The sequence below is a fragment of the Phocoena phocoena genome, chromosome 4 (assembly GCF_963924675.1).
Source record: "Phocoena phocoena chromosome 4, mPhoPho1.1, whole genome shotgun sequence".
In the NCBI taxonomy this organism is placed as follows: Eukaryota; Metazoa; Chordata; class Mammalia; order Artiodactyla; family Phocoenidae; genus Phocoena; species Phocoena phocoena.
Genome location: NC_089222.1, coordinates 115,544,508 through 115,560,309, shown reverse-complemented (window position 1 = coordinate 115,560,309; position 15,802 = coordinate 115,544,508). Strand labels below are relative to the sequence as shown.

General features: G+C 34.7%; 1 protein-coding gene across 1 annotated transcript in view; it reads left to right on the top strand.

Annotated features, from left to right (window-relative positions):
- The window catches only part of ROBO2 (roundabout guidance receptor 2), a 537,609-nt gene that overhangs the window by 365,034 nt on the left and 156,773 nt on the right, over positions 1-15,802 (top strand). Inside the window, exon 4 of the mRNA XM_065875890.1 lies at positions 2,381-2,519. Within this exon, the coding sequence (XP_065731962.1) occupies positions 2,381-2,519 (139 nt within the window). The remainder of the gene's footprint in view (positions 1-2,380; positions 2,520-15,802) is intronic.

Genomic DNA, 15,802 nt, shown 5'->3' with positions numbered 1-15,802 from the left:
GACCTAATTCACTGCTTCATATTCTCTTCTAATTCATTTTTCACAGATCTGCCAACACGATCATTTTCATATGCTTATTAAAAATGCTGCTGCCTTAATTAAAATCTTTCAACATCTCTCTATCACCTTTAGGGCAGAGCTCACATTCCTTGGCATGGTATAGAAGGCCCATCATTGTCTCACCATTTACCAACTAACTAGTTTCATCTCTCACCACTTTTCTGATGAAACCAAGCTGCTGGCTCTTCACCAGCTACCAAGCTCGAAACCTGGCATAGGAGAAGCTGCATTAACATGTGCTGAATGAATGAGTGGATGAGGGAGAGACTTCTCTTAGCTTACTCATCCGTATGCCAAGTTTTAGGACAATTTCCCTTTTAAAATCGGAGGGAACAGGAGGGATAGCCTGACACACGATTTCTCATTCATTAGTGATATCAGCAGTGGTTTGGATCTCTTTTAATATTGGGTTACTGCAGCTTTTGGATGAGCTGGATGAATATCCCTAAGTGATAGCAAAGAAGAAATCAATCCTGCTTTCTATGCTAATGACTCATCTTTTTCTGTTAATATTCCAAACACTCGTAAGAAGATACTGATCCTATTGCCTATATACTGCCAAAAACAGTAGCTCAGTATGAACTATGCAGGCACTAAGATAGTTTGGAGCACACAGTGTCCAGTGGTCAAAGGAGAACACTAAGTAATTCTATCCAACTTGCAGATTTGTTCTGTGGTCAAAGGGGCACACTTAGCTGCTAATTGTCTCTGACCACCTAAAATCTTTTGAAGCAAACTTTTCCCTCAAGTCTATATGGATTATTTCTAGATCCTGCATTAGAAAACCTCTCCATGATAAAGTCCATGAGCCTTGTTTTACGGCTTGGGGTTTGGGGGCCCCAGTGTACAGATACTTGAGCATGTGCAGGTCTGTCTGTGTTTAAAGAAAATTTTGATCCCTACTGTCAGCTGCCCTGTGGACAGATGCAGTTGTCTTCCTTCTGAATACCAATGATGGTTGACTTTATTGCAGTAAAATATGCTTTTGTAGCTTACACATTTGTTTCATAAATATGGGTCTTTATTTAGTCAGTAAAATCATATACTTCCAGTCTATACTCAGCATATGTTATTTGATGTGATTTATTTTCCTTAAAGATTTCTTGCTAAATATGTTTCAGTTTTTGTGCCACTGTATTCATTCTTAAATTGGGTTTGAAACTAAAGTCCTAAGTGACTAAATATGGCCATATGGCCATAAATTGTGTCAACTCCCTATGGATTTCATTTTTCTTTTCCTTGACTTCTCTTCCTACTTCAATAAGTAGCAATATTGGACTTGCCTATGATTGCGAGACATGGGCTAAGAAAAATTTAAATGGTGACTTTTTCCTGTATCAGAATCAGATCATTATAAAAAAGAGGGGAAACTAGACAAGAGATTGAAGTGTTTACAGATATGTAAAACTACATTTTGTTTTATACCTCTCTTCAATAGTAAGATTCTTACGGACAGGAATTTATTTTTTCCAGGCTTTATTTAGAAGAGTGTTAGAATGCAGATTAACAGGGCTAGGTACAGATTAACAACAAAAGACTAAAGGACGGAAACACTAAAACAGAATACTAGAGAAATAAACAAACAGAAAAGTTAAGTAAATAAAAATGGGCAAGTATCTGGAACACTTAGGAGAAGATAATTAGAAGTAGCCTTAGAAAAGTATGTAGCAGTAAATAGTTTACAATAATTAATAATGATAGTGTTTTTTATTTAAGAAAAATTAGATTGACAGATTTTTAAAAAATTTAAGACACACAAAAAAATCATATATGAAGTGAAAATATTCATGGAAGTATTGGGTCCTTATCAAATGGATAGCCTTAGTGAGAAAATTTAGATAATACTCATCTTGAGAGCACAACGTTTTTAGTTTTCTCTAGCGTTCTTGATGGAATATTAATATTTGTTTCCTTTTTGATATTTTCCATTAGTTTCAACTTTCAGTTTTCCCACTCTGAGTCATTTTAATGGATTAAGATAATCATCTCTTTCCTTGTTTCTTTGGAATTCATTGTTCAGGGTTTTTTTATGACAAGTTCCACATGATTTAGTTCAGAAATTCACAGAAGAGTCAATTTAATATTTTCCAACAGATTGTATGGATTTATATGCAAACCATAGTTATTTATGTGTTCCAAAGATATTTTATCTTATACAATTACATTGGATCTGTAGGGCCTTATCAAGACATAGTTGAGCTATAAAATTAGGTACCTATGTACCAAAAATGAACCACATATTTTCTATGCTTTTTTTCTTAATGCGCTTGAAGTATGCACAACATTCATTTTATTTTACTTTTTTTTTTTTTTTCCTAAGAACGACCCGCATTTCTCAGGAGGCCAATTAACCAGGTGGTGCTGGAGGAAGAAGCTGTAGAGTTTCGCTGTCAGGTCCAAGGAGATCCTCAACCAACTGTGCGGTGGAAAAAGGATGACGCAGATTTGCCAAGAGGAAGGTAAGAGCATCATATGGATGGAAAATTGTTAGATAACCATTGAATAATTATAAAGGAAAAAGACAGCCTCCATTGTACCACCAAACACTCATATCCTGGTATGTTATTTTCACACATGATTTTTATATATGAAAGCCAGATATCTGCTGTTTTATATACTGAAGTCCTCCAGGCTTTTGATGTCACTCTTTCATTGAATTTTCACATAAATGCCTGACCCTCCACTCCATCTATTATGCCCCAATATCAAGGATTCCTAAGGCACTCTCTTCTCCTGGCCCCATCTAGGCCTGCCATTCTGTTCCTGCTGAATTTCTAATGACCCACCCATCCCCAATGCCCCCTTCAACTACTGCTCTGTTGCCATGGGTACTGGGTGTAGCAGACTGTAGGGTCTGCAATAAACAATGGATCTCATTCAATACAATAAGGAAAAGGCACATGGCTATCCACATAGGGAATTTTTCACTTAAGGACTTCCTGTCACTTTCTCACTTGCCATCTCTTCATGGAGATCTTCTCTTCCAACTCTTTTCTATTCTTATCACCTAACCCAAAACCCAATCTCTCAGCTCTCTAGGGTAAGTCCAGAAATGCTTGTCATTTTTTATAAAAATAAAACTTTTTTGTAGTCTAAATTCTCCCAGGACCTTGCCTTTTATGATCAAATAAATCATTCAAGTATTTTTTTTTTTCTATGTAACAAGCGTATTTAACTATAAGATTTCTTTTGACTTCATCCTAGTCCTACCTTCTGAAACTACAGCCATCACACCTACTACAATCAGGGTCTGCAAAAAATTTCACATCCTGCTTTTTTGCCAATTTTCTTTCCTAAAAAAGAAATTAGGTTTCATTCAACTAACTGAAAGTAAACATGCTTTCACAGAAATCAAATTGAGTTTCTTTGTGCTTTCACTGGCACTGCTATCGATTCTTTGCTGAATTTATACATTCATTTCAGAATCTCATTTTTACATATCCCTAGGTCTCTGATACTATACTTTCTAAAGTCACATCATCAACAGCACTGGCTTCAAATGGACCAAACCTTTTTAATAGTGACAGGTTCTTTGCAATCTATAGGAAAGAGACAAGTGAAAATTTTACTTTGCTTAGCTTTTTGGCATAAATTGTAGGGAAAGTTGACTATGTTTCTTTTCTCACTTTGCTGTCAGACACCTAGTTTTAAAGCATGTTATTAGGAGAGGTTAGTGAATGTGAGCCTCCTCAAACTTTCTCAGTGAAGAAGCAGGTTGAAAAGCAAGTAGAGGTGATGGAATTGAGGTATTGGAGTCCATCTTCTGTGTATACTCAATAACTTTCCACAAATTTGAGGGCACTTCGTGTATAATTTTAAAATGTTGATGTAAGACTAAGAGATTAATTATACTGTAAAATTAGTGCAGACGAAGATTAATTTTCAATTAGTAGAAATAAAAAGCCTGGCCATAAAAAAATCTTGCATTTTGGAATAATTTCATATTTACAGAAAGTTTCAGAGATAGTACAGAGAATTCCCATATACCCTATACCTGGTTTCCCCTATTGTTAACATCTTACACAAATATGAAAGATTTGTAACTCATAATAGACAAATGCTGATACATGGTAATTAAAGTTTATATGTTATTTTGATTTCACCAGCCTTCCTTTTTCTCCAGGATCCTACCTGGGGTATTTTAGTTGGATATTATAGGATATTGCATCAAGTTGTCATGTTTTCCCAGTCTCCTCTGTTCTATGACAGGTTCTCAGTCTTTCCTTGTTTTTATGACCTTGACAAGTCTTAAGTATCCTAAGACTGTTCTGGACAGGTATCCTAAGAATGCTCCCCAAACTTGGGATTGTCTAGTGTTTTCTCATGATTCGACTGGCTTTCTGGGACTTCAGGAAGAAAGTCATGGAAAGTGCCCTTTTTGTCCCATGATTATCAGGGGTTACACGATATTCACATTACCTCCCTGGTGATCCTGATATTTTCAATCATTAAATAGGATCCTATTGACAAAAGCTGAGAAAATAGAAAGTGGTAAGGGTGTATTACATTTTGATGCGTCTATGTCTTTGAATTAAGGTAAAATACAACTTAAGCCCAGTTTGATTTGTTCCCAGATTTCTCTAGGTGTTAGGTCGTTAAACCTGACAGCTTTGTTTGCCACAGTATTCTCCAAATCTTGCCGTATTCATTTGCTTCTGAGCTCAAATAATACATACAAATCAAACAACAGCCTTAAAACTGCCTATTTAGAATGGCTGATATAAAGGCCTCTAAAGACGAAGTTGAAATTTTTCGAAATCATAACTCTACCAGCTTTCCTTAAAACATATCGTAAGTTTGTCCTCTTTATTCTTCTGTTACTGGCATGATATGACTACAGTGCTTTGTGTGACCAGCTAAATATTTTTAAAGTCTCAGGCAAATGGAAATGCTGTGTAAGCTTTAAATTGTATGTTAGAAAGGCTTAAAGCAAGGATCAGTGCAATGTAGAAATTGAGGTCAGTACTTTTATCATGATAGAAGCCATGCACTTTTTCTTGAAATCTCAATCTTTAAATGGTATTTCAAAGAAGCTTATTCACTCTTAGATTTGTATGCATTAGCATAAGCTTCACATATGCATAATGAGGGGGAAGGAGACCTTTTTGCTTGGTGAGGAATAACAGTAATGACTTAACCAACCATAGCCTAAATCAACAGCATTGATTCTATTACATTATTTAGGTCTCAGACTAGGGAGATGGCCATTGTTCTTGTGTAAGCAATTGTGTGGAGTGGTGTGGAGGATGACATTTCTTTGGCTTAACATTTAATGCAATTTGAATAAGGTTTGTGTAGTGGTTCATGCTTAACACATTTATAGTAAAACTTTGTAGGGCAGCTGCATAGCCTGTAATTACTACGTAAGTAATATGTGACTGTTTTTCTTTTGGAGACAAGAAAAGCTTTTCAATTCAAGTTTAAATTTATGAAATGCTGTGATAGCTATTTAAACTTTCAACACAGAAGAAGATATCTGTGCCAACCTTTCAGTACCCAGAGATGAATTAAAGGAGTATTTTTTTCTTCACTGTGAAAACAGTTTTTAAGTAGTACCCGTATACCTCTTTCTTTGATTTAGCCCTAAATTTCTGATCTTTCTCAGTAGCTATCGTTAATGAAATTACAACTTACCGTTGGTGAGTTTTCTTAAAGACATTTTTTGATTAGATAAATATTTCGGTGAGGCTGGTAAATAGCAATCCCCAAGTCTAACAATAACCCAGATGCCCAACCAGGGAAAAGTTATTTATTTAGACATTTTCCATATAAAAAAGGGACAAAATAGGAAGGAGCCTTCATTTTATATATGCTGCTGTTAAAATGTTAATTGCTTGTGTGGCCCAACACACAGCAAGGCCAAACAAACCTAAGTGTCGCAGTTTGGAGCAGAGAAAGGTTTACTGCAGGGCCATGCAAGGAGAGGAGTGGATCATGCTCTAAAAGACCCCCAAGGTACCCTGATGGGTTTTGGCAAAGCATTTTTAAAAGCCAGGTGAGGGAGGGGGTCGCAGGGTATGTGATCAGCTCATGCACAATTCTCTGAATGGCTGATGGTGAGGTAACAGGTCGATGTCACAGGGATTAACAATATCAGTCTTCGGCTCCTGGAGGCCTGGGCCTACGTGCTCATGGCCATCAAGTAGTTAACATCTTTCAGTTGGTGGGGGGGCTTTCACATCTCTGAAACAGCTCAGGAAATGTGCATCAGGTACTGTTATCTAGGTACTTCAGAGAGGAGCTAAAGCAGAGGATATGGGGGAGAGCTTGTCATGGGAAGGCTGCATAGGATCCTGCTTGGTTACATTTGCAGAAACATCTTACAATACTACTATTTCACAATTGACGATTTCAGGAAGAGAAAGGTCACTTGCCTTTTTTGTGATCGTGCCAGGTATCAATATCTTTTTCTCCAGAGAGTCTCAATACGTATGTGCTCAAATAAATGCACAACGACTCATTTATTAGGGATAAGAATTTTACACACCACTGTGAAAATAAAGTGGGTAGGGGGAACGAAATGATGAGATAAGGGAAAGACATTTTGTAGATCATAATGATTATGTGTTTTAATAAAACTGTTTTTTCAAGTCATAATTGAAATTGTAGAAAAAACACTTTAAGGTTTACCTGTGTTTATTAAGTGCCTATTGTATTTATTAAGTGCCATTGATAGTCTGTGAAAAAGAAGTCACTTTAAGCAAGGTAAGTATGCTGTTATTATTTTTTATTTTATGTTGATCAAATTGAGTGATGTAGGAAAGTATTCACATACTGAATACATTAATGAAAGTTAAAACTGAAGTAATTCTAGTGTCTTGCTTGGGTGCTACATGTTTTTTTCTCAGGCAAACCTAGAGCTTTTTGCTAATTAGTACTTATCACAAAGTGTTTCATGTGATAGAAATTGCCAGTATTTATAATAACTGAGGCAATGTTCCATCATAGCATATTGTATATTTTGTCATGAAAAAAGTATATATATGCTGAAGCTTTATGAAAAATAGCATGTGCTAATACAAAAGAAACAGAATACTAATCATTTACAACCAAAGACATAACAATAAAATTGAAATTTACCAATGCTACAATATTCTGTTCAATTTAATATTTGTGAGGAGAATAAAAATATCTCTTCTCAGAATCTGGGTAAGAAGTAGTATGATTAATTCAACTATGTGTTCTTATCTGGGTTTGTCTGTACAGTTTGTATTTCAGATAATTATTAGCAATCTTTTAAAGGACTCTAAACAGGAAATTTAACATCTTGCATCAATCATATATCAGTATACCACCACTAGTGAGTTCCAAGATATTTTTTATTTCATTTTTATTTATTTTCTAAACTAACTCTAAAGTGGCACTAACTTTCTCAATAAGGATCTAGAGTAGAGAAATGAATGTTCATAATAGCTTGTCACAGAAAAAAAGAAATAAAATATGTCATTTACATTCTTACGTATGCCTGCGAATTCTAAATGCAGTTGATGGCTTTCACATAGTGGATATAATTCATGAATATTTCATAAAAATAGACAAGGGACTAGAGTAAAAGAGTTTCAAGATATATAGTGCAAAATTCTATCAATTTTCCTGAACCAACTGACAAATTCCTTTTTCTAAAGGGCAAATCTATTTTAAGAGAGACTTTTTAGAGTTCTTAGTTCCATGAAATGTGAGATTCACATAAATACATGATTCCTTAAGAAAAGGAATGAATAGGACCACTTACAAGTCCCCTTTTTGTGGCGTTTTTACACTAAGTGGCTCTTTTCGCTTAGCCCTGGAAAATGTTCTTATATTAATTGTTTGGGAGCTCCATTGTTTAGAGCATGTGCTTCTGGGATGCAGAGACACTGAACAGGTGCTAAGCTACCCTGCTGAGGAGATCAGCCTTCTTCACATACAGTGTGTGTTTCAAGGACATGTGGTAATTTGGGCTCATGATAAATAACCATGTTGATAAGGTTGGCTGGTCAAGATTGGTCAATTAAAGTGGTTTTCAAAAAAGAAGGAATAAAACCTGAGAGCATGAGAAAAGCAATGTATATAAATATTGTATGTGGCATTTGAAACAATAGACTGGTCCCTAAGATTTAGAAATATAAGGAGAAGCGTAAATGAAAATTCTACGATTTTTCAGCTATACAGATGTCTTAGCCATTTCTGCTTGAAAAAATAATTAGAACTGCCTGGACCATTATTGTGGGATCTTTTAATAGAGCAACCAATAACAAAGAATATTTAGGTCATTGTCAGGGATGTTGGATTTTAGCCTTGTTCTGACACTGTTTGATCATTTATCCCTTTAGTTATACTCGCATGTTCTGGAAATGATGTTCAACAGATTTCTCTACCACTAACTAGGAGTGTGACCTTGAAGAAGCTATTTAAACTCTTTGTGTTTTACATCCTGAAGATATGGACCAGCAATGCATTGGGACTAATGATTAACTTATACTTTGACTCATTTGTACAGGGTGAATAATTATGCCATCCATTCTAATTCAAAGGGTTATTAAAATGATATAACTTATTCAGAGTACTGTAAACACTGTACAGTGGGTGTACATAACAGGTGCCTCAGTTTTATAAATCCTACTGATTGGTGGTATTTATTAGTTATATAGATAACTACAAAGAAAACATAGTTAATGCTAAAAAATACAGAGTATATGATTTTCATGAAATAATCACAATTCTCCTCTCTCTGGCCAATTGATTTCCAAAGAAACACATAAAATATTATTGATTGAAGAGTTATCACTTTTTCTTTTAAATCATATAGGTTTATTTATAAATTTTTCCAGCCCGTTTGCCAAGCCTAAAAGTTGTCACCCTCTTCTCTACCTCTGGGAGATTGAACATGGTCCAGATATTATATTCTAACCCCAGTGCAATCAGTTATCTGGGTTGGGAACTTCAAATTTCACACATTACCTGTATCCTTTGTCCACTGGTAATAAGAAAACCACCATCTTTCATAATCTTTGTAAGAAGATTATGTAATGATTAAAGCAAGTATTATTGGAGGACTTACTATTTGCCATGCATTCTTCTAAATGATTTTTGCATATATTAATTTCATTATTTTAAAGCTTAGTGTTCCAGAAAAATATTACTCCCATTTGAAGTATGTGGAAATAGCTTAAAGAAGTTGTTTCCAAAGACACACATTAATATGTGTTAGGGCCAGGACCTGACTTAGTATCTGTCCAACATGAAACCTGTATTTTAAACTAATGGGCTCTGTAATTATGTGATTATAAATTGTTTATGGAATTGAGCCCCTTACAAATTTTACATTTTAGATAAAATTTTAAATAATTGGTTAGAAACACTATATTATGAGCAACTTTATAGGAATACTGTATAGCATTACTATTGAGGGTAGCTTTTAGACCAATTGCATAAACCTCACATAAAATGTCCCAGTGTTTTGAGAATCTAAACTTGGACCAGGTCAAGCTTCCCTCCTTGGAAGCTGAAAATATAGATTTTTGTTTATAAACAGAATTAATTAGCAATTTTCAGAGGGATGCCAAAATGGTATTTTTTCTGTGTTTTCATCAAATAGGTGCTAATAGTTGCTGTTAACACAAAACTAATTGCTACCTAGGGTGGGGGGTGCAAGTTGCCTCGTCCTGTGACCACACTGGCCCATCTGTTGAGAATCTCTGCTAAGGAACAATACAGGAACTGGCATGCAATTTGGGTTCTGGCCAGTGGTCAACTAACAAGCTGGGACCACTTGGACTAAGAAATGCCTTGAAGTCAGAGATGCTCTGCTGTCCATAAACTGGCAGCTCTTGTGTTGTGTGAGGGCAGAGCCAAGACCAGGTGCCAGTTTGCAAAGCAAAGGATCTGTCTGAGTGCCGCCTGTCACTGGCATGTGAGTGTTGTCCCACCAGGAGCCACAGCAGGTGTGCTTTGTCCATCAAAGTGTGGCATATTAGAGCATTCAGCTAGGCTAAGTTCGGGACCAGGGCAACATTTTACCTTAGCCCAAACAGGAGGACAGACCAAAGGCTTACCAGGACATGAGATAGTTGTCACATCACACCGTATCCCAACGGTGGATATACTGGATGTTTATCATCAGAGACGCTCTTTCTCATACCTGGGTTCTTGCCTTAACTAAATAAAGGGAAGAGTTATGTAATTGACTGTATCAACACAAATCCTTGCCTTTATAAGACAATTTGTGGTTACAATCACTTAGATGAATTAATTACTCCACAGGCTTTTCAAATTAAGATACAGTTCTGATTGTTTGTTTATATTTTTCTGTTGTTATTCTTAATAAATTGAATCGTAATGTGGAGCTGCAAGGTTAACTAGAATTTAGGAGATCAACATTCTTATCCCAGCCCGTCATGACGCATCATGTTATTTTAAACAATTTATGTTACATGTCTGAGTACCACAGTCCACATCCGCAAAATGTGTAAGTTGCCTTGGATGGTTTCTGCAGTACCTTTAAATTCCAAAATGGTATGAATCTATGAATGGCAACAATGCAAAACGATTTATAAAGTATAATACATTTTTAGAGGAAAAAATCCCTAAGATTTGAAATGAATGAGCCTAAATAGGAATATTAAAATTACTCATATAACCATTGCCAATGGTATCTACTTTTTACGTTTTGCATATATCTTCTCAGCTTTCTATGTGTAAATGGGCTTTTTTTAAATTCAAAATTGTTTTTGACCCTGAATGCTTATCTAAAATGTCTATTTAAAAATTTTACTTAAAAAGTTTATTAGACTTTATTTAAAAAGTCTAGTACTGAATCAAAAGAGTTGTTTTTAATTGCATTTTCCTTTCCCATAAATATAATATTAATACATTATATTTACATAGTGCTTACTCTATATCAGACCTACTTTAGGCATTTTACATTAATACACGTCCTTAGGACTTGATGTAAATACTATAATTATTCCAATATTACAAATGGGAAAAATGAGGTATAATGAGGTTAAGTGTGACCAAGTCACTTAGTAAGGGGTCTAGGATTTCTGGCTCCAAAGTCCACACTCTTGACCACTACTTTGAGGTACTGGATGGGAACAACTTTTTTCCATTTTCCATTTGGGATTGAAGATTAGGAAAATACAGCTTAGTAAACGCCTGGAGCATTTAGAAGTGTCACTTTCATCAGAAAGTCACAAAATATATCTGTGTGGTAAAGTACGTAATAAAGATTTTATAATCTTCATTATAATGGTACTTATAAGCAATAAATAAATCCATTATATCATATCAAATAAATTTTCATCTTTAAAAAAAATTATTTTACACTGCCCATTGAAATAGAATTTATAGCTATCTTTATTCTCACAGAACATTTTAGCTTAATATATCTGTGTTCGTCACAACAGTGTATCTGGAAAAGAAAAAAAGTCACAAGAAACACATTAGAACCTAAAGAAATGTTTGCCAAGTGAATTAAATAGCATGAGTAAAGGATAAATACTAGAACTATGAACTCCTCCAGGGCATGATACTTTAACTCATCTTTTCATTCTCAGGGCGCTTTTGAATTTACTAAAAGAGTATTTTTTAAATATTTTCATGATAATATTTTATTATCAACAGTTCCATGGATGGGTATAAACTGGAAGGCAGGACTGTGTTCCAGACTTTATATTTTCTAACAAACATATATATATTTTTTATTTCTTATAATAGTCCCTTTGGGAAAGTTGCTGCTTGACCCACATATTCACATCAACTGGTATGAATAGAAAGACAAAGGGAAAAAAAAAACAAATAATAACTTGAGACCCAGTATTACAATGACAATGTGAATGAGGATTATATCTTTGTTAGTGCGTGAAAAAGATACAATTGCCATAGATAAAAGATAAGAGAATGCTTCCAAAGCACACTAAGAATATACTCCACTACAATAGAAACAATTCTTAGTGAAATCTATTTTAGTTGGTACACAGTATTAACTCATTGGAGCTTCATTCTATAAGACCATATTTAGACAGGGAGATTTGTGATTGGGGCACAGTGAACCTTTGCCAATAAATACAAGTACTAGAAGTTTCTTCTGAGAAGGTGATTGATCAATCATGTAGCTCTGTGGAATAGCCTTAAGGAGTTCCCTGGTTGCCTAGTGGTTAGGGTTCAGCTCTGTCAGTGCCGTGGCCCAGGTTCGATCCCTGGTCGGGAACTGAGATCCTGTAAGCAGCGCAGTGTGTCCAAAATATAAAATTTTATAAAAATTAAAAACCAAAGATCTATGTAATAACCTTGTGACAAAATCTCAGTGCAGAAATTTTGTTAGCTATTCTTATGAGCATAACTGTCACAATTGCAAAGGTTATTATAATATCTTTCAACTCATTTCATCGACTATATAGGCATTTGGCACTTTTATAAAGAATACCTGGTTGAATATTCTGTGTCATTGCAATTCATACAACATATGGCACTTGTTATAAAAAAATGTTCAGTGAAAACTATAAATGACCATAGTCCATTCATTGACTCACATTTTCTAATAGTTTTGTCCAAATATTTACAGCACATAGAGCAGAAACAAAAAAGTCAATCAAGACTTTTACCTTTATTTGAGATTTCATAAAGAGACTGAAAGAAAATATTTTGAACATAATTTATAGTAAGATATCATTATCTCAAAGTAATAATGAAAATCTTCAATGTAGACTAATAAAATATTATTTATATTTCATGAATTATTTCAAAAGTAACCACAGACATCAATCAAACATTTCTATGTGTTGATATCCCAGCATATTAAAAAAAAATGAGTTTGCTCTCAAGAGTTTGAGAAGGAAAGTAAGACTTTTAGAAGAAAGTATGAGATATAAAAACATTAATTATTAAATAAGGAAAATTATATACAGACTGTGATGTACAAGACTCTTTAGGGTTTCAGAAAATAAAAGCTTCTCTATTCCCATGTGACACTAGAAACGGGTCTGAAAGGAAGAATAGAATTTCTATAAGTGGAAAGAAGACTATTCTAAGAGATGGAAGCAGGATGAAAAAGCTCTGGTGGTGGAAAGTGTAGGCCAACAATTTGTGGTTCAGTTTCCCTGGAGCGTAGTGGAGTGGCACTTAAGGCCAGCAAGGTTAGTTGAGGCTTTATTATGAAAGCCTCTAATCCCAAGTGAAGTGTTTATACTGAACACACTGTGAAATGGGGAATTCACTAAACACATTGAATAGAAATATATTCTTGTTTCTACGTTTAGAAAATTGATTTTACATTTATATGTAGTGTAGCTTGGAGCAGAGAAAGTTTGGAGGTAGGCATACCTGGTAGGAAGTTGTTTAAAAACTAGTTAGTGGATTACATTGGAGTATTTCCTGTGAATATACCAACACGGATATTAATGCAAGTGGCAATACAAAGAAAAATGTGTTGTTTTTTTTAAATTAGTCATTGATTCTGTGTCAGGGTTCATGGGAAAAGAGGGATTAAAAGTAATACTGAAGTTTGTTCTGAGGTTGGGTGCCTGGATGAATGATATTGTCCTTAATAAATAGAGAAGTCAAAAGATTTGTTTAACCTAAATCATTTTTAATCATATAATAATACCATATGTAACTGAATTCAAGTTAGAATTATTTGTGAGATACAAGATATTTTTTTCTCTGAGTTAAGCGGAAAAAAGATTGCCAAATCAACTATGATATGCCATCTCTGATAGATGATTTCTAATTTCAGAGATTTAAAATATGAAAAATGTGTATCTTAAAATTGATTAACTATGGGAGTAAAAGCTAATGTTTACAGATGTTTTACATGCAAGTAGCTCATTTAATCAATCGTCACAATTGCCTCATGAAGTAAGTATTTTTATACTATCTTTATTTTACAGTTGAAGGATCTGAGAAGCAAATTTCACTGGCAGACAGAGATTTAAATCGAAGCACTTTAGCCCTAAAGTATCCTCTCTTAACTACTACACTAAAATAATTTGTTTCAAAGAAAATTATATTAAGATAATAACAAAAACTATAATTTTTTGAGGGCCCACGGGCTTCACGTTAGGCTGTTTCACATTTTATAATTAATCTTTCCAACAGCCTTGAAGTATGAATCCCCTCTTTTAACAAAGGAAGAAACTGAGGCTTAGAGCAAATGAACTACGCGCTCAAGATCACAGGACCTGTGGGTGGCAGAGCTGGAGTCCACACCCAGGTCTCTCTGACATCATTATTGTAATTGTTTCTTTTTCTCCCAGACTCCCCAACTCCGTTTGCCGTATTTATCTTGATCTCAAATATCCAGTCCTACGTCTAACATGTGGGGCTCACCAAATACACATTCAGTACGGTATAGTAGCTCTCAATTGGGGCCAATTATGCTTCTCCCTTTCCTAGAGGGACATTTGGCAATGTCTGAAGGCATTTTTGATTGCTACACTTGGGGGATTAGGTGCTACTGTCGTCTAGTACGGAGAGGCTAAGAATGCCACTAAACATCCTGTTAACTGTGCACAGGACAACTCCCACGGCAAAGAATAATCTGCCCGAAACGTCAATAGTGCTGAGGTTGAGAAACCCGATTTAGTGGAAACAATGAATCTGGGCTTTGCTCACCCGAATGCTATTTTATTTGATTTTTATTTTTGTTTTTAATGTTAGGACAAAAATAATAGAATATAGTTCAAAGAAATAGATTTCAAAGATAATAGTCTTTTCTTATTGCCTTAACTATGAAGGTTATACCAGTGAGATGGACAAATAATACCATGAATGGACTTGACATAAACACGTCATCATTTAACACAAGAAGAAGACCCTTTGGTTCACTAGTGACTTGAAGTGAATGTATATTTTTGCATATTTTCTAGAATATATGAGGCAGGGAATTTTTCTTTTCATTTCTTGTTCATGAAATTGTTGCTGAATTGATCAAACTAGTTGAGTAGCTTAATTAGAGGTCTGAGCCTTCATTTTCAAATAGACCTACCAACCCACAAGTTCTGTGACACATTTAATAAGTGCTCCTATGTCATGTTGAATTTCTAAATTACTCCATAAGCATATTTCACAAGGAAGTTTCTATGGGCAGAAGGCAAGAAAAGAAAGCCTTTTGAACCTTCCATAGAACCGCCTAGAATGAACATCTCTCTGAGGACACAGAAGCCTACCCTGCCCCTAGCGCTCACTTTGAACACCTATGAAGGGGAATTCCTGGAGTTTGTCCATCAAATACTGCAAAGCCACTAAGTATGTGGCAAATTTAAAAATCCATTTTATCCCAAACTTGCAGTCTCTTATTGCACAGATTTCATTCCCAACTCAGAAGAGTGCAAGAAGAATGGGAGCTGCTAATCAAAAAGTCTGGTCTGAGCTGTGAGTTCTGTGGACTCTTGTGAATTTAATCTCTAAAGTCCTTTTCTAAAAGAACTTAAAGTTAAGATTAATTTCTAACCAAACACAAAACTGTGAGATATATCCACTTTTCCAAATCTGATATTGCAATTTCTAGTCCTATTGTAAAACCAAATTGTCTTAAATGCACTTATGCCAATAAAATAATTATTTCTAAATTGGAGGATAATTTAACCTGCTTCAGCACTTAATTTGTTCCAACATTATCTCCTTAATTGTGATATATTTGCACTTCTTACCCTAAATTTTTCTGTTCTAATTAGTTAAAATAATAACTGCAATATTTTAAAAAGTATTTAAAAGTAATACATTTAAGGAGTTGCAGATATTATTTGAATAATCTGCTAAAAGT